At 41.6% G+C, this 17,492-nt stretch overlaps 3 protein-coding genes across 3 annotated transcripts; all 3 read left to right on the plus strand.

Moving 5' to 3' along the window:
• Positions 1–11: 11 nt before the first annotated feature.
• rskra (ribosomal protein S6 kinase related a) lies at positions 12–6,044 on the plus strand. Its single transcript, XM_030067046.1, has 12 exons — positions 12–228; positions 1,429–1,686; positions 1,772–1,855; positions 1,955–2,023; positions 2,278–2,347; positions 3,046–3,153; positions 3,312–3,352; positions 3,441–3,468; positions 3,620–3,709; positions 3,861–3,949; positions 4,054–4,164; positions 4,256–6,044. Exons 1-12 carry the CDS (start codon positions 199–201, stop codon positions 4,553–4,555), a joined length of 1,278 nt encoding a protein of 425 aa, XP_029922906.1. The 5' UTR covers positions 12–198; the 3' UTR covers positions 4,556–6,044.
• A 2,878-nt stretch (positions 6,045–8,922) lies between these two features.
• aldoca (aldolase C, fructose-bisphosphate, a) lies at positions 8,923–11,611 on the plus strand. The gene is made up of 8 exons (XM_030066966.1): positions 8,923–9,034; positions 9,226–9,437; positions 9,710–9,764; positions 9,895–10,055; positions 10,149–10,232; positions 10,890–11,064; positions 11,179–11,378; positions 11,519–11,611. The coding sequence occupies exons 1-8, from the start codon at positions 8,923–8,925 to the stop codon at positions 11,609–11,611; spliced, it is 1,092 nt and encodes a 363-aa protein (XP_029922826.1).
• A 2,763-nt stretch (positions 11,612–14,374) lies between these two features.
• srsf1a (serine and arginine rich splicing factor 1a) lies at positions 14,375–17,476 on the plus strand. The gene is made up of 4 exons (XM_030066668.1): positions 14,375–14,875; positions 15,484–15,668; positions 16,053–16,225; positions 16,398–17,476. The coding sequence occupies exons 1-4, from the start codon at positions 14,688–14,690 to the stop codon at positions 16,593–16,595; spliced, it is 744 nt and encodes a 247-aa protein (XP_029922528.1). The 5' UTR covers positions 14,375–14,687; the 3' UTR covers positions 16,596–17,476.
• Positions 17,477–17,492: the final 16 nt, after the last annotated feature.

A 17,492-nucleotide genomic window follows, 5' to 3' on the forward strand; every position in this document is an offset into this window, starting at 1 on the left:
GATGAGAAGCCCGGCCGATAAGAGGCTGCAGCTTCCCTCCTCTGCAGCCGGTCACACCGCACACTGATGAGGATCCAGCACCGGGATGGACGGGACACGACCGCGCTTCTCTAAGGAGCAAAGAGCAAGAAATCTCAGTGGACTTTTTTTCTTTTCTATCTCACAAATACTTGGGCTGATTTACCCCCAAAGGATGTGATGGGCAGCGACATTAGTAAGAACAGAGAGGTGAGTGAATCATCTGTGATTTGATAAAGCATAGCTCGCAGTTTGTGTACAAATGCATACATGTTTTGAGCACTTGTGCACCACATGGTGAAATCCAGATGGCTTGTGTGTAATGCGGCTGGAAACAAACGCGGTGATGTGTTGCGCTTGGCCGTGCAATTAATATTTTTGTTACATAAGATAGGGCCTGTAGATGTTTAAATCAAAACAGCTACAATGCATTGTAAATGATTCTTTATAGTGTGGGGTGGCTGTGTTTTCAGTGCACTGATATGTGAATAATCCATGATGCAAGTCGCCTTTGGGGTCAGGGGGGAGCTGCAGTAAAAGGGACCAGGCGGAGAAACGCTTTCCTCTGGCCGGGGAAGAGAAGCGTGTGCAGGTTCACTGGTCCAGGTCAGTGCGCTGCAGGGAGCTGGACCACTCAGGATGAAACTGGACTCATGCCAGTAATAGAAATATTGACTAGGTGTAATCACGTGAGCAGTAAACGCCTGTTCAACGGAAAGGCTTAATTACAGCTAATCACAGCTGACTGCCAAGTGTGTTTTTCAGATAGTCATGATGAGCCTGTGTGGTGGAACAACCCACCACTTGGGCCAGATGAGTGATGGTCCTCTTCCACACCTTGGCTTCTTCAGTAGCTATGTGGAATCACTCAAAATCTGATGCAGTAGGTTGGTTTCTCATATCACTTTAGTCAGAGGACAATAAACCCAGCTGGTCCGTGCATCAAGTGACCCAAAGTCTGTTTCACCTGCTTTTATACCTTTCATTAACTCCACCTATCATGGGCCTAAAATCAACCTCCCACCTACCATTTTTTCCTACCAATTTATGCCCCCTACTAAAAAAAATAAAAATAAAAAGTATATTTAATAAAATTAGTACATCATCTTGATACATATCATGAGTACTGTCTGACTAAATTGACACTATAAGAACATAAATTCTCTTTCTATACAAGCTCTATTTGATAAGGTTAACATTTCCAGGCCTCATTTATGGTCACAGATTTTTTTTTCTTTTCTTTTGGCCATGGACTGAATATATTTTCCAAATATTTTACAGGCATCTTTTTATGTAATCAAATTGTTTTTTTCAGTTAGGTTGTTTTTCTGACTTATTGCAGAGAGGTTTTCTGAATGATCTCATAGAATCATCTTTATATGCACTTTTTTTTTTGTCCTTTAAATGCAGAGAAAGGTGCCAGCTCATGAGCATCAGCACTGGCCTGGATTCCTCTCCAACATGGGGGTCTCCATCGCCCGGAGACTCGGGCATCTCGGGCACCCAGATCCCGTGGCGCTGGGTGACAGACCACCCGTTCCCAAGCAGCTGCTCCCTTCAGAGGACGGTGCTGAGAAGCCAGGCGTGGACAAGACTCTCCCAGGCTTCATCTCTGTATTTCTGCCTGAGTTCCCACACCGTAAATTTCCTGGAAAAGACAGTTTCCAGGTACTGCAGACCACAACTTCAAAAGGTCCAGTGAAACTGGTTGAATTAGAGGGGAAAAAATAAAACTATACTTATGTGCCCACAGATTCTAGGTTTCATTGCCAAAGGGTCATTTGGACCCATCTTGAAAGTGAGGGACAAGATGAAAGAGAAGACTTATGCTCTTAAGGTGAATCTCAAAGTCTCTCAGCATTAACAACAAGTATTACAGCAGGATTTAAATATAAAAGCAACGCTTTTCCATGTAATTCTCTGTATCGTCACACAGGTCCTTCCAAAGTCTGAGATCTTAAAGCATGGAGTGCTGGAGCAGTCAAAGGAGGAGGTCATCATTCAGGTATATCACAGTGTAATTTCATGGATTTGTGAGGCCAGTACCTGTGTCTGAAGGCTTCAGCTTTACAGAATTATCAACAAATACTCCCACAGCAGTGAGATGTTATTGTGTGACAGTGTTTCTGTCCAGCAGCAATCTCTAGTCATTCTTCACGCTGCTGTTTGTGGTGGCGTTTAGAGCATAAAAGTTCCCCTGGTCATCTCTCACTGATATGTTCACTCTTCGCTCTCTGTGTGTTGAATGTTGCATTGCAGCGGCAGCTCAAACATCCATTTATCCACAATCTGCTGGACTGCTGGCAGACACAGCGCCATCTCTTCATTAGTGAGTTGATGAATGGTGGCACAGTTAGACCCTTTAACCCCCTACCGTCCTCCCCTTTTTGTGTTTGTAGGAGTTTTCCCCTCTGATTCTGTAGTAACACACATTAGGTGGTAATGTCTGACTCTGCAGTCCTGCTGCTTTACTCAGTGTGACCACCCATCTCACCACTGGATACTGAAGATGTACACTGCCATCTAGTGAGAATGCAGGGTGTGTGGTTGTAATACTGTACCACTGTATTACTGTTTTCCCTGCCTTTATCTGCATCTTTTGACATCTGTGACATTATTCCCCAATTTGAAGTTTTTTAATGTGTATCCAGTGTTAAATAAGTTATAAATTGATGTGGTGCACACTCTCTTCTGTATGTACATGCAGTACAGTGACAAATAAGGCACATGTCACATCTTAATGGAATTCAGTAGGATAGTAAAAAGACAAATGTTTGTGTTTCTTTGAGTTAACCTCATTCCCATAGAGTGACGTAACGTACTACCTTCTCTTCCCCGCACAGCTAACAGTGTGATATGTGAATGCTTTTGTCCTTTCTCCTTTTTTGCTCCCTAATTTCTGATGTTTTATTTCAGCAAAATGTTGCAAAAGGGCAGTGTTATCCCAGTGTGTGCTTTACGGTGTACTGCACCCATCCCAGTTTCCAGTTTCATGGTCACAGTGCTGTTGTGTGTCTCCCTCCACAGTGTGTGACTACTGCGGCAGTGGAGACCTGTATACTTACTGGTTACTGAAAGGCCGGTTTGGGGAAGACGAAGTTCGGGTGTTTGCTGTGGAGCTAGGCAGCGCACTGGGTCAGTGTTCCCCAGATGGTCACAACACTCACTTTTACTCTTGACTTGCACTTGTCCGCAAGTTGAAGCATAATGTTGTCCTCCTTCTTAACTCAGTGTGATGAAATAGTTCCTGTCATACTTATGTGTTCTTGTTTGGTTTTGTGTGTTATTTCCAGGATTCCTGCATGACTTGGGGATTATGCACAGGGATGTAAAGGTATGATACAGTTCATATTGTGTAGAGTGTATAGGCCTGCATATGTGTATTAATGACCGTTGCCAGATTTGTTTTCTTGATTTTCCAGATGGAGAACATCCTACTAAGTGACCAAGGTAATGCTTGTCCCTATATACTACCTCTATCAAGAAAAAAAAGCTGCTTCTGTAAATGACATGTCAAACACCATACACTGTATTTTGGAAATAGTATTTTAAAATCGATCAGTTTCAGCTTTTAGCCGTAACATTTTGTGTTGTGATGCAGGTCACCTTCGTTTGGCTGATTTTGGACTGTCTCGGCGCCTGAAACGGGGAGGACGAGCCTTTACAATCTGTGGGACTATCCAGTACATGGGTGAGATGTTTCAGATTCTTGTAAGTGGAACACATCATAAAAATAAATTAAATGTCTTTATTGGTGTTTGCAGTCCGGTTGGCTGTGATATACCTGATATCAAAGCGTCTCAAGGAATTCCTAAACTGACTGAAGTTTTTTGTCTGGACAGCTCCTGAGGTCCTCAGTGGGGGTCCGTACAACCACGCAGCTGATTGGTGGTCGCTTGGCATTATGTTGTTCGCATTGGTTACTGGAGAGGTGAGACCACCGGACATTATCATGCAAATAATTTGGTACTAGGCCATTTCTTTTGGACATTGCTGTTTGTACACATTTGCCTCAGCATTTCAATGTGCCTTTAGTTTCCTGTAGCTCCAGAGCCAGAGCATGGTGCCATGTTGAAGAAGGTCAGAGAGTTTCCTTATTTCATGCCCGAGACCCTCAGCACTCCCCTCTCCTTGCTGCTCACTGAGGTCAGCATTTGTTATTAACTCTAATATGAACGCCTCGATCCTTCTGAACGAGCTACACTCATACTGTCTCTTTCTGTCTCGACCGACTCAGCTTCTGTGCAAGAATCCAGCGAACCGCCTTCGAAACCTGGAGTGTTTCAGACGGCAGACTTTCTTTCACAGCACTTCGTTTGACTCTCAGATCCTCCAAAAGACACCTGTTGAACTCATCCTGGAACTCAAGAGCCATCCGGATTGGCCAGCAAAGGCAATGAGGGGCCTTCCGCTGGACTACTTTCATAATTTTGACTGTGATAAAATCCTCCACTCTCCCACAACACCCACCGAATTGTCTCCCACCTTAACGAACATTGACCTGAACGAAGCTACAGCCCAGAGTTGTAAAGCCTGAGACAGGGTTTTGCTCCAGTGCCTGAATGCTGAAAAAAAACGACTGTAAATGAGCAACACTCAAGATGAATATTTCTGTCTTTGTTTATTACTGTTAATATTTTTATATGAAAGGTGCTTATTCCCCTTTATATTTCTGGACTGTAATAGCTTTATATTGTTGCCTCCTGTGGTCTTGCTGCCAGTTAGGGGGCCAGTTCAACCTTTCATTGTGGTCTGTATGCAAGTAAGCATAATGTTGTGGGATGGCTCTCATTTTTTATTTATCATTATTTATTTAATGTATTCATTTTTTTTTTAAATAACCCTAATTTTGTAGATAAAAAAAAAACATTTAAAAGTACGTTTTCTCTTTAGTTTGTAGTTTGAGTGCACATGCACACAGTAATATAGCAGTATAACCCAGTGAAAGTCTTATTAATTACCCAAAGTGAGTAGGATTTGGTGTCTATATGCATCAATATTCTGGTTATACATATGTATCTATATATCCCAGGTAGCTGATTTAGGTCTCCTCATAAGGTTATTGTAAACAGTACAAGCATCAGGATATCCCAAATTATTGCTGTGGATATAGAGCATGTGCAGCCACTGAGCACTGAGCGCTGCACCACATGAGCGTGAATGGTGTGTTGTATTACATGTCAACATTCATCTCATCTTACTCTTAAATTATTTACAGTGTTAGAAACAAAGAAAGGGGTAAAATTGGATGTTTTTTTTTTTTTTTTTTTTCATTTTTCTGCTATTAAAGTAAAATAAATAGGTATTTTATAATTTCATTCAAAAATTGTTTTATGAACTTATAGTTGTTATGCAGATGTTATTTACTAATCTACAATAAAGCCTTAAATTTATCTATTTAAATTTTAAACACAAGAATTATGACATCTTGATCTCTTTTTCTAACCCAGCTCTCTCACCACTTTATCCTTGTGCTCCCCTTTACAGTCTCAGGGAAATGAATTATTCTTACCCACAGGTAAATTATATATGGATATGAGTGATATGGAATATCAATACACTTTGAAATTATAGATCTACATTTTCCATAACATGGAAAATGTCCATCCATTCATTCATTTGCTGCCGGTGCAGTGGCTGTCCAGTTGGGATGTAAAGCCCCCCCAGCGTGCTCTGGGTGCGCCCCAGTGCCTCCTCCCAGTGGGACGTGCCTGGAACAGCTCCACAGGGAGGCTCCAGGACACACCACTGCAGGTCCATCATCCATCTTTGGCCTCAGGAACCTGTGTGCCATCACTTTCAGGCTCAGATCAAGCAGGCCACTCCCTCCAATCATCTCCCTCTAAGTTTTCCCGGCACCGCTGAATTGAGTGTTGAAGTCTCTGGAAAACTGCACAAGTTGTTCCTTAAAAGCCACGTGGAAATTCCTTAGAAACTGTAACCGTGTTGAGTCGTTTGGATAACAGTTATTCAGTTTTTGCACATATTTTTCTGACAAAACTTCCAGAAAGCTTTACAAAGTATGAGTGTACCTTTTAAAAACAAATTAAATAAAATAAATAAAAGACGTCATATTACAACCCACTGTTTCTTTACCTAAATAGATCTGTCCTGTTCTAGATGGCTCGTGTTAGCCATCATGACTAGGGCAATGGCCATAAATTGAAACAAAATTATGATGTACAAAATTAAACACCATATTGGTCAGTATTATGCACTGGTTTTAGTGGCCGTGTGCAGCCTGAGTTAATCATACCAGTGTTTGATTTCTGCTGGGGCAGCTCATTGAGGGAAAAAAATGTCCATTGTGTACTTTGGTATGAGACATTTTGAATATCTAGCAGGTGACACATGTTAAATCCACTGGCACATGAGCACTATACCTGGATACATCACGGCCAACTTTCAGCCTCAGGTTGGCCTATTTGGAGGAGCAGTCACAAACCCATTGAGGACAACCTTAATAGGACAGAAAATTGAGGACCAGATAAGGGATTGTCATTAGATGTTTTTAATTAGGTAACAGAGGGAAAAAAAAGGAACTGTCCCAGTGGAGAGAGCCACATATAATTGCTGTACCTCCTCAAGTCATCTCCCTATTTAAAACTCTTGAAAGGGAGTGCACAGACTCCTCCTCCCGCTGCCTCCTGACATTGAATTCCCTCTCAGGCCCTTGTCTTAGACAGGTCCACCATGTCTCTGCTGTGGCTCCAGTGGCAGGCAGTCCAGTGACCCATATCTAGTTTCAGAGGCACACTGACCCACAATAGTGAAGAGAGGAGTCCCCTGAAAAGACAGTGAGCTATTCCATTGAGTCTTGCTGAAAATAACATTAAACTCTCAAGCACATGCACTTTCTTGGACATAGCTTCCTGCACAAGTGTGGAGCAACATAATTCTGCATCATTACTAAACATGAATAAGAAGATTAAAATATATGTATCCTTTAACTCAAAGTAAAACATTTCCATGTGTGATATACTAACAAATGTTCACTTTTTCATGTTTTATATTTAGTAGAATTTAGTAAATACAATGTTATGGTAATTTACTTTCAACAAAAACTTGATGATTAACCACAGCCTTGTGGTTGCATGATACATACTGAAAAGGGGGTTTGAATTGAAAATAACTTAGCTGACCTGGTTTGAGTCTAATTTGGGCTTTATTCCCATGTTCATTTACATTGACTGAAACCTGGAAATGATTTCTATTTCTGAAATGCCCCATTACATTCTTTACAGTTTAAGGCACACAAGGAGCCACTGAGTACATGAATTGCTCTGAGACTGAAATACCCAAGTGAATTTGAGGGTGAAGACCAAATTATCAGGAGAATTAAAACTTTGCCCAGGGCACATTTCAACTAATTAAAATAAAAATAGCATGCCAGTGGGTATGGTTAAAGCTTAAATGAGGTTGCTTTAGGGGTAGGGGTCTATAATAGACTACATAATTTATTATTTCCAAATAAGACTGAATATGGACAGGGACCCAAAATAGGCCACCAGACATTGTGAAAACACCTTATGAATAAAACTTGCAAAATAAATAAATTAATTAATAAATGAATGAATAAATAAATAAATAAATTGCCACGTTATTCCCATCCAGCTGGACTCATTCTCTTCCACTCTGTATGTTAAAGACACAAGTTTGTTCTTTAGTAATTGACTGTAAAATGACTTAAGAAATGTGAAACTGACAATATCTGCATGAAAAATAAGCATCTGTACGACAAATCATTTCTCTATATATATCTTAATCTGATTGATCAGAATATTCCTGATTTATATAGGGCAAAAGTCACAAATTATTTAATCGCCTACATTAATGCGGGTGTACAAGCCCCGCCCAGGGGTGTTGGCTTGTGAGGTGTGACATATTTTGGCTGGATACAAACTGGGGAGACTGAGAGCCTCCATCAGTGCTCATCACATCAGTGGACAAGATACTTTTGATTTTACATTCTGCCTGGTAAGTTTCTGCTGCTCGTTTCTTTGTATTGGCTTGCTGGAATCTTATTTATTTATTTTTTTTAACACTACAAAGCTTTATTATTGATGCTGGTAGTTACTGTTAACCTTTATTACTATATCAAGCGCTTATTCTGTTATTAAGTGGCTTGTCATCAATATCTAAACTATATCTCTAGAAAGTCAGAGAGAGACTTAAGCATTTAGAAAGTTGCTGTGAACATAATAACAATAGGCAAAATAAGGAGACTTTTGCACAAATATTAGTAAAATATATTGCCTAAAAAGACTCTTTTTTAAATGTAACTTTATAGACTGACTCTATATCCCTGAGGAAAGAGCATCAACTGGTAGCAAATTTGCAGAGTTTGGTCGGTTTATGGGAATATTTAAAATTGGGATCTATCATTGCACTATTGTTGTATTATTGTAATTATTTAATTATTGTATCATTGTAATAATTTAATTATACCTTTTGTTTTTACCACGAATGTTGTCATCCATATGATGTATAACCTCAGTAAAAGTAATCTGTCTTTCCTGTTTTATTTTCAAGTTATAAACATTGCAGTTGCATTGTCCACCCAAAAATTTGCATGGGACCAGTAGAACTAACCAAAGCATGGCTGGCTGCATGTTCTTGGGACTGGACCTGTAGAAGCAAATAATTCATCAGTGTCAGCATTCAGTATAATTATTATCAAAATACCAATAAGGACCACTCGTCTGTCACTATCACCATTACTCCTCAATGTGAGCGCTGCTCACTTTGAGAGAGAGAGTGGGAGAGACATGAAACTGATTATGTTTTTGTTGTTAGGTGGCTTAAAAGAGATGTAAATAGCTGCCACTTTTTGGTTGTAAATGAACAGAAAGCTCAGTCATTCAATCACATCCTGTTCCCAAGGTTGTAAGACAATCTCTGAGGATGACACACCAGTTCCCCACGCTCTCTGCGGCGCAGAAGAAGGACCTGCATGACACGGCTCTGCGCATAGTTGCCCCAGGGAAGGGCATCCTGGCTGCAGATGAGTCTGTGGGTCTGTATATTGCTCTGCACACTCTTTATGCTAAATAATGACACATTTTTCACTGAGAGTCCACATGTCATGCAACTTTTGCTCTGAAAACAATCATAGCATGCTTTGTGACCAAGAGCTGCCGTATATCAGAGACATATTCTGAGCTTTACGTCACAAGCCCTGTCTGAATTGCATGTGACCTGTGACAGGCAGCATGGCTAAGCGGCTGGCCCAGGTGGGAGTGGAGAACACAGAGGAGAACCGCAGACAATACCGGCAGATTCTCTTCAGCGCAGACGACCGCATCAACAGCTGCATCGGAGGGGTCATCTTCTTCCACGAGACGCTGTACCAGCACTCTGATAACGGCGTACCCTTTGTCAAAATGATCAAGGACAGGGGCATACTGGTTGGCATCAAGGTGTGACAGTTCAGGACCAACTAATCTCCACATGTGGACTACTGAGCAGTACTACTCCATATAATAAAAGAGCAGTACCTCCTCAGTTAGAGCTGTTCAGAGAAAATGTTATGAATTGTTAGATTTGCTCTTTTTTCCTGATCACAAAAAAAAAAAAAAAAAAAAAAAAAAAAAAAATCAGGATTACAAACCTGACATCCCACTCTGTACAGGTAGTTGTTATGTGTGAGACCCTGACCTTGGCTGCCATTGTTATATCTCTTATTCCTCAGGTTGACAAAGGTGTCGTCCCACTGGCTGGAACTTGTGGAGAAACCACCACACAGGGTGCGACAAAATCCACTTTGGTTTTACTTTGCTAACTGATAATATCACCTATAGGAACACACACAGTGTAAGACACTTTATAGGTTTTATTACTATTAGTAGTATTATTATCCTTTCTCCTGTTCCACAGGTCTGGATGGCCTGTCAGAGCGCTGTGCACAGTATAAAAAGGATGGAGCGGTCTTTGCAAAGTGGCGCTGTGTGCTCAAAATCAGTGACACCAATCCCTCTAAACTGGCAATTACAGAAAATGCAAATGTTCTGGCTCGTTACTCCAGTATCTGCCAGCAGGTCAGGACTCCTCTGATAGCAGCATGTGTAAACGTCTGTGTGATGTGACACATGGGCTTCATTCTACTGATCCATCCTCTCTCTGCCATGCAGCATGGGATAGTGCCCGTCATAGAGCCAGAGATTCTGCCTGATGGAGATCATGATCTGAAACGTTGCCAGTACATCACTGAGAAAGTGGGTTCCCTTCTCCTTCAGTGTGTGCATGCCTGTGTAACACTGCCCGTGCCTCATATAAACGAGTTAGCTAGGACCAGAGATGGAAAGTAAATAAGAGCATTTACTCAAGTATAGTATTTAAGGACAGTTGTTAGATAGTGACACTTTACCTGAATATTTCCATGGCGGGAGACGTTATTCTTTTACTGCACTACATTTTTCTGACAGCTGTAGTATCTAGCAATATTGCTGACTAAGGTTTTACATCAAAACATAGAATCTGATGCATTGCTAGAGTGTAAACTAGTCAACAGTATACGGTGCAGTTACAGCTATAAAAATACATCTAACAGGTTAATGCTTCAATTATTTACTACTTCATACTCAAGTACATTTTACTGCTAATACTTCTATACTTTTGCTTAAGTAACATTTTAAATTCAGGACTTGTATGTTAATTCCAGTATTTTTTCCCCCATTTCCACTTTTACTTAGATAAGGAATTTCAGTACCTTTCCCACCACTAGTTAATACAAGGTCTGTCATTTATCAAAGCAAAGAGCACAAAGAGATAAACACTAAGAGATTAAAAAAAAAAGGGAGATGAACAGAGGGATGGTCTATATTTCCCAGCAGCAGCGTTCAGCTTCCACGTCTTTGGTGAAATGATTGCAGGTCCTTGCCGCAGTGTACAAGGCCATGTCGGACCACCATGTGTACCTGGAAGGCACTCTGCTCAAACCCAACATGGTGACTCCGGGGCACAGCTGCCCCACCAAGTACAGCCCAGAGGAGGTTGCCATGGCAACTGTCACTGCCTTGCGCCGCACCGTTCCCCCAGCGGTCACAGGTAAGAAAGCTGTGAGGCTGTCAGGACTGTGGAACAGTGTAAACAGGGATCCCATAAGATAAGTGGAAACAAAGATGTTCGCTGAGAGGAAATTGTATCCTCGGTTCCCTGCAGGAGTGGCATTTCTCTCAGGCGGTCAGAGTGAAGAGGAGGCCTCCATCCACCTGAATGCCATCAATAACTGCCCTCTGGTCAAACCCTGGATCCTGACATTCTCGTACGGCCGGGCCCTGCAGGCCTCCGCGCTCAGGACTTGGCGAGGACATAAAGAGAACGAGAACGCCGCCACTGAGCAGTTCATCAAGAGAGCAGAGGCATGTTCGCACCTTATTTGCTGTGAATGAATCACATAATGTGGACTTTAACCTAACTAGTGTTATTGGATCAGCAGTTAACATTGTTTGTTAACTGCTCTACGTTTATTTGCTTGCTCATTCTCTTTTCTGACCCACAGGTGAACAGTCTGGCATGTCAGGGGAAGTATATTGGAGGTGATGACTGTGGCGAGATTGGCCAGCGCGTCTATGGTCCCAGTCATGCATACTGAGCAGTGTGTGACTGCATTGTCTTCTGCCTCTACCATGACAACATAGATTAGAAAGGATTCATAGTATAGATACTGAAGTTATTTCAACATATTTAGCAAACAGCGGCGAACACTTTTGATTGTGTTAAAACAGTTGACAGCATATTTCCCTGCCTTGACATATAAGGACAATCAGAATTTGGCCTTGGGTATTTTTAATGCACGTATTGAATGGAAGATGTTTGCTTATCCTTTGTTATGGATGCATGCTCTAGTGATAATGTCATAACTAAAGCTGTGCAATCGGGAATAAGAAATATTACCCTGCCATGTGCTGTAAAAGAATTGAACTTTTTGCTGCAAAACAATAATATTAGTTTGGATCACGGTAATCAAATAGTGAAAACTGCTAAATATCTAAGTGATAAAATTCCCCACCTAATATGTGGAAGTATTTTCAAGTCGAGTGAACATCCAGTGTGTGTGTGTGTGTGTGTGTTTGTATGTGTATGTGTATGTATGCATGTGCACATGTATTTGTGTGTTTAGCTTGCATTTTATTGTAACTTAGGTGATTCTCCATGTTGACTGAATACACCAGTTTGATGTGATAGGCTGTGGAAAAATTGTCACTCTGATTCATATTCTCTGTGCATCTGATAAAAGTAGTTCATATATAAATATCAGAGCAATAAAGACTGTTCAATCATACTCTAATGTGGACATTTTGTATTCTTACAGGCATTGCCAATTGAAAAACAACAACAATAACAACAACAACAACCAAAAAAAAAAAAACATTATTCTGTATCTGGCTTGTTTTAATGTAGTTTAATTATATTTTAACAGTAATTCTGAGACCACATTCTTATGACAGAGCATGTTAGACACTTTGATGATAGCTGTTTACATGGTACAGTTATAAATGTTCATTGCCCAGGCCAATACATCTCTTGGACCACTGCCCAGCAGCAGTTTAACTTACCCTCCCTCTCTGCCAGAAAGACTGGGCACTTGTGTCTGGTGTCTTCAGACAGGCCACATGATCAGATCAGATCTTCACAGAAATGAATTCTCAGCTTATCACTCCAGACATCTGGAAATATCCGTGGGCAAATGTTTGATGTGTTCTGTGCTTGTGAATTAACTCATCAAAACTACAAATACAAAGACTGTATGTGAATAAGAACTTAGATTAATAATAAAAAGTACCAACTCAATATTTAAGATATTACAGCAAAGTCTTTATTCTTGATATAAAAGTAACTTCAGTTGCTGCAATCATTGAATTTGTTTAGATGAGCAAAATTGACAAGCATAGAAAACAACAAACATTTCCCTGTGGATGTAAATAGATGGGAAATAACCAGGCAATGGGTCTCAGTTTATTCAGACTTTTGAATGGATACGTCTAATTTCAAAATCTAAGAGGTTTGTGGATTTAACATGCTGGAGCCGTACTTCTAGACAGACACCATTGGTGAACTTTGTCCTCTCCATGCTTTGGAAAATCGACCACAGGCTGGGTTGGTTCTTTAGAAAACACGATGGACGTGCCTGTATTCACATATGAGTAAAAGCTGCTTTGTGGTGGATGAAAGTCTGTATGAAGAAATAGGCATGGCGTTTAAAGAACCAGTGTGTAAAAGACATGTATGTGGTCCAAATAAAATGATGTGAGTTGTTGAAATACAGTGGAAACATTAGAGTGTACATTACTTCCCAAGCCTCTAGTTAAACTGGCATTACATACACAGCAAACTGGACCTTTCACTGACACAGGGGGAAATTCTCCACACATGGGACACCTAACTATGGAAATAAAAGAGACCAAGTGGTTTAGAAATGTAAAATGATCTACATCAACTCTACAGCACAAAATGCTTAATTTTCAAGTGTTGATAAGTGTTGATTTGTCTTTTACTGACACTGGCAGTGTTGATTTAACACTTCCAGAGTATAACGCTGACAATTTTAGTGAAAAGACTGTTGCATAAATACTGGTGTGAACGCAGAATGTAACCCTCAGTTTAGGGTACTGTTTAGCATGTATTTCAGCATTTGAAAATAACTCTGAAATGTGTTTGGAGAAAATGTAATCTCACTTGTATTCATTATTCTTAATAGAAAAATAGAATACTTACCGATTTAATCATCAATTGTTTCAGAAGGAGTTTATAACTTGAAGTCAGGTTTGTTAAATGTATCTCTTGGAAGTAGTTGGTTTTAAATAAAACCACATTTCTACTATAGAATTTGTTTGAGTGTCCCATGTCAACAAAAAATTGCTGTTCAGACATTCTACCTTATTCTAATAAAAATTGGGAAATTGCAGTTATATTTCAATAAAATGCTATTTTATAACTTACAGAGAACAATTGCCAAAGCAGTCCACACACACGCTTTACCATGAGCTGTGTCACAATTTTAACTCTTATACACCTCTCTTGTGTGCCCTTAGTAGTTCTATGGGATATTTGAAGGGAATTTCTCATTTCATTTAGTGCGCTGTACCCAATAAAAATAATGAACTAATGAACTCTCCACGCATTTAATTTGCCAAATAAAGCTCTGAGACTGACCGCACCATCTCCACACATTAAACTGTAATTTGCCAGTGGCACTTCACCCGATTTTGTTTATTTTTCATCACATCACACCTTATATATTAGATCGCTATTGTGCCACGAGGGCATGATGGCGGCGAGTATCACTTCACCTGTTTAATTGGCGGACTATTTTCTTTGGCGGATGCGGCGAATATTTCAGCTGCAGCCCCGCGCGCGTTTCCGGGACGCGTGAATGCCTCGGTATAGAAGCGCGGTTCCTGAAGAGTGGCGTGAACAGGAGAGAGGAGGCGCACTGCAAACACAGCCCGACGATACACAGCGTTAACTTGCACATTAGGAGCATCGGATATTGTATCTCGTACTATTGTTTCGTGGCTTTCGTCCGGCGGCTGCAGGCTGTTTGATAAACGTCTCGGTTCGGCCGAAGTCGTTGCGCCAACTCGCACAGCTAAACAACAAACCGTTATCTCTAGCTAGCTAGCTCCAGTTAGCGTGTAGTTAGCCGTCGAGGTAGCCGTCCAGCTACAATGTCGGGTGTTGTGCGAGGCCCTGCTGGCAACAACGACTGCCGAATTTACGTGGGAAATCTCCCCCCCGATATCCGCACCAAAGATGTGGAAGATGTCTTCTACAAATACGGAGCGATCCGAGACATCGATCTGAAGAACCGGAGAGGGGGGCCTCCCTTCGCCTTTATTGAGTTTGAGGACCCGAGGTAAGCGGCTAGCGCCACTTTGCCAGAATTGTGCGAAGGCCACAGAAAGCCATATTGTGTGGCTAACTCGTGGGCCCAGACTATCACCTGAACCCGTAAACCTTTTGGAAAAACGGTGGTATTTGCTGTTTATACCGTGGCTTTATGTTTATTTTTCCTGATCCAAACATTGCGGTGCAGTTGTGAAAGCGTTCGCAGTGTTTTGTAGGCACGCTGCTGAGGCTTTCCTCTGCATGTTTTTGTGCATGAAACGCGGAAAGGCACTTGGCTTTGTTATTGGCTTGCAGTTAAACCCAGGACACGAATACGTAAGGTGGCGGGAGAGATAGCTAACATTTGGCTCGGTTATCTGCTTCATTTTTCACAATTCAAAAAGCAGGAATTGGTTCCTATTGTAAAATTTTCTAAAAAACACTCCTGTGCGTGCTTGCATGTTTGCAGGGGGGATTAGCTAACCTTAAACCAGATCATGTTAGCTGCTAACATGGCTGACCACGAGCTGTGCACCCGAGAACTGTTTTGTTCTCGTGGGTTTCTTGCATGAAAATGCATCGCTCGCCACCCAACCATAAGCATGTGTTAATTTTGTTTTAACGTGTCGGCGCCAGGGACGCAGACGATGCTGTGTACGGACGTGATGGATATGACTACGACGGCTACCGGCTGCGTGTGGAGTTTCCCCGGAGCGGCAGGGGCTCAGGCAGAGGAGGCTTCAGCGGGGGGGGACTTGGCGCTCCTCGGGGCAGATATGGGCCCCCATCCAGACGCTCCGAGAACAGGGTCGTAGTCTCGGGTGAGTACAGGTGTCATGCCTTAGACTGCCATGCAGGAGGGTTGTCTCATGGCCCTCTTTTTAAAGATGTTTCACTGACATTCCTGCACCCTCACTTTCATTTGGACAAATATTTGCCTTACACATTTGTCTAACATGCAAATCCAGTTTTACAAGCCAGTGACATCATCAGTATTGTATTTCAGTGACTTGAAACAAAATAAATGTCCTGTGTTTTATTTTAATATCAATTATTTATGATTACAGCAGAGCTGCCCAGCCAGATGTAATGAACTATTTCAACACTGTTAAATTCTGTGGTTACTAACTGGAAATACTCCTGGCTTTGAGTAGAGTTAGAAAGGTGAGACTGCATCTAACTTTATTTTTCTCTTCCTTTCTCAGGGCTCCCCCAGAGTGGCAGCTGGCAGGACCTGAAGGACCACATGCGTGAGGCTGGCGATGTGTGTTACGCTGACGTTTACAGAGATGGAACCGGGGTTGTAGAATTTGTGCGCAAAGAAGACATGACCTATGCCGTTCGAAAGCTGGACAACACCAAATTCCGCTCACATGAGGTATGTGTACTGATTTGGTTCTTTGTCATGGATAGTGTTTCTTTCCTGTCGCAAGGTAAGTACTTGCCAATGTTTGAAGCACTCCTGGCCCACACGTCCACTTAGTTTCACTTTCAGTAATGCAGGGAAAGGGTGTTGTCTTTTCAATGTCAAGTTCTCTTGTGTCTGCCAGGGAGAGACTGCGTACATTCGTGTGAAAGTAGATGGTCCCCGCAGCCCGAGTTATGGAAGATCACGCTCCCGTAGCCGTGGCAGCCGGAGCAGGAGCCGCAGTCGCAGCGCCAGCCGCAGCCGCAGCAATTCCCGTGCCCGTGGCAGAGGATCGCCCCGCTACTCGCCTCGTCACAGCCGCTCTCGCTCTCGTTCCTAAATCTTTCTCCCATCGATGTTTTGCTCTTTTGATGAATCCCCTGTATACCCTCCTGTTTTTACCCCTTATAAGTTTTTCCAGATGTCAACTATTGATTTTAATTTTTTGCATTTCATGTCCCGATGTCCTTGTGGATGATCTTGGTATGTAGATGTACCCCTTTCACCTTTCCTCCCCTTTCCAGCTTTGTCCTTTGTTTTGCACCCTTCCCCTTTTTTTGACTGTCTTCTCAATTTTTGCAACGTTAGAAATTGTGCTGTGCTGAACTTCAAAAAGGTTGAGTTGTAACGAGTTGCACTCAATGTTTTTGCAAGTGTTAAATTGAGTTTTTTTTTTTTTCCTCCTCACGGGATGGCTGGGGTGGGTATATAGGGTGGGGGGCCTAATGTTTAACTGTATTTTACCCTTGTGTCTTCCTTTAGACATCTGAAGATAAGGATTAAAGAATGATTTGGAATAAAACCATTGTGGAGCACATTTCATTTGTATGGTCAGGATAGGACATCTAATTCAGGAGGAGTAAGGTCGAGAGGCTATGGTACGCTTCATATTCCATAAATTGATGTTTTAATTGGTTGCCATATGCTGCATGTCATAATTTAACTAAGCCCTATGTGCTGTACTTCATGTAATTTTTTTAACACTCTACTCTGGTCTTGCGCCAGAATGAGCAGTCCTAAATCAGTATTGTGACATCAGTGTAGCTGTGTAACATCTTTACTGTCACGTGCAAAATCTGAATTGCTATTTGGGTGGGAAGGTGTTCCAGTTAAAATCTCTTCATTACTTAAATGTATGACTTCAGGGAATGACAGTTTGGTGCTCATTGGCATTTTTCTTGACCAGTGTCTGTCATGAGTGCTCAACATGAAAAAAAAAAATGGATTAGGCCCAAAT

This window comes from Myripristis murdjan, chromosome 13 (genome assembly GCF_902150065.1).
Source record: "Myripristis murdjan chromosome 13, fMyrMur1.1, whole genome shotgun sequence".
NCBI classification, from domain to species: Eukaryota; Metazoa; Chordata; class Actinopteri; order Holocentriformes; family Holocentridae; genus Myripristis; species Myripristis murdjan.

Bases quoted from the DNA above. Each gene is read 5' to 3' on its own strand.
- aldoca (XM_030066966.1), top strand. From the start codon at position 8,923: ATGACACACCAGTTCCCCACGCTCTCTGCGGCGCAGAAGAAGGACCTG. The intron at 9,035-9,225 runs GTCTGTATATTG...GACCTGTGACAG, and splicing joins GGCTGCAGATGAGTCTGTGG to GCAGCATGGCTAAGCGGCTG. The intron at 9,438-9,709 runs GTGTGACAGTTC...CTTATTCCTCAG, and splicing joins GCATACTGGTTGGCATCAAG to GTTGACAAAGGTGTCGTCCC.
- rskra (XM_030067046.1), top strand. From the start codon at position 199: ATGGGCAGCGACATTAGTAAGAACAGAGAG. The intron at 1,687-1,771 runs GTACTGCAGACC...ATGTGCCCACAG, and splicing joins CTGGAAAAGACAGTTTCCAG to ATTCTAGGTTTCATTGCCAA. The intron at 3,154-3,311 runs GTCAGTGTTCCC...TGTTATTTCCAG, and splicing joins GGAGCTAGGCAGCGCACTGG to GATTCCTGCATGACTTGGGG.
- srsf1a (XM_030066668.1), top strand. From the start codon at position 14,688: ATGTCGGGTGTTGTGCGAGGCCCTGCTGGCAACAACGACTGCCGAATT. The intron at 14,876-15,483 runs GTAAGCGGCTAG...TGTCGGCGCCAG, and splicing joins ATTGAGTTTGAGGACCCGAG to GGACGCAGACGATGCTGTGT. The intron at 16,226-16,397 runs GTATGTGTACTG...TGTGTCTGCCAG, and splicing joins CCAAATTCCGCTCACATGAG to GGAGAGACTGCGTACATTCG.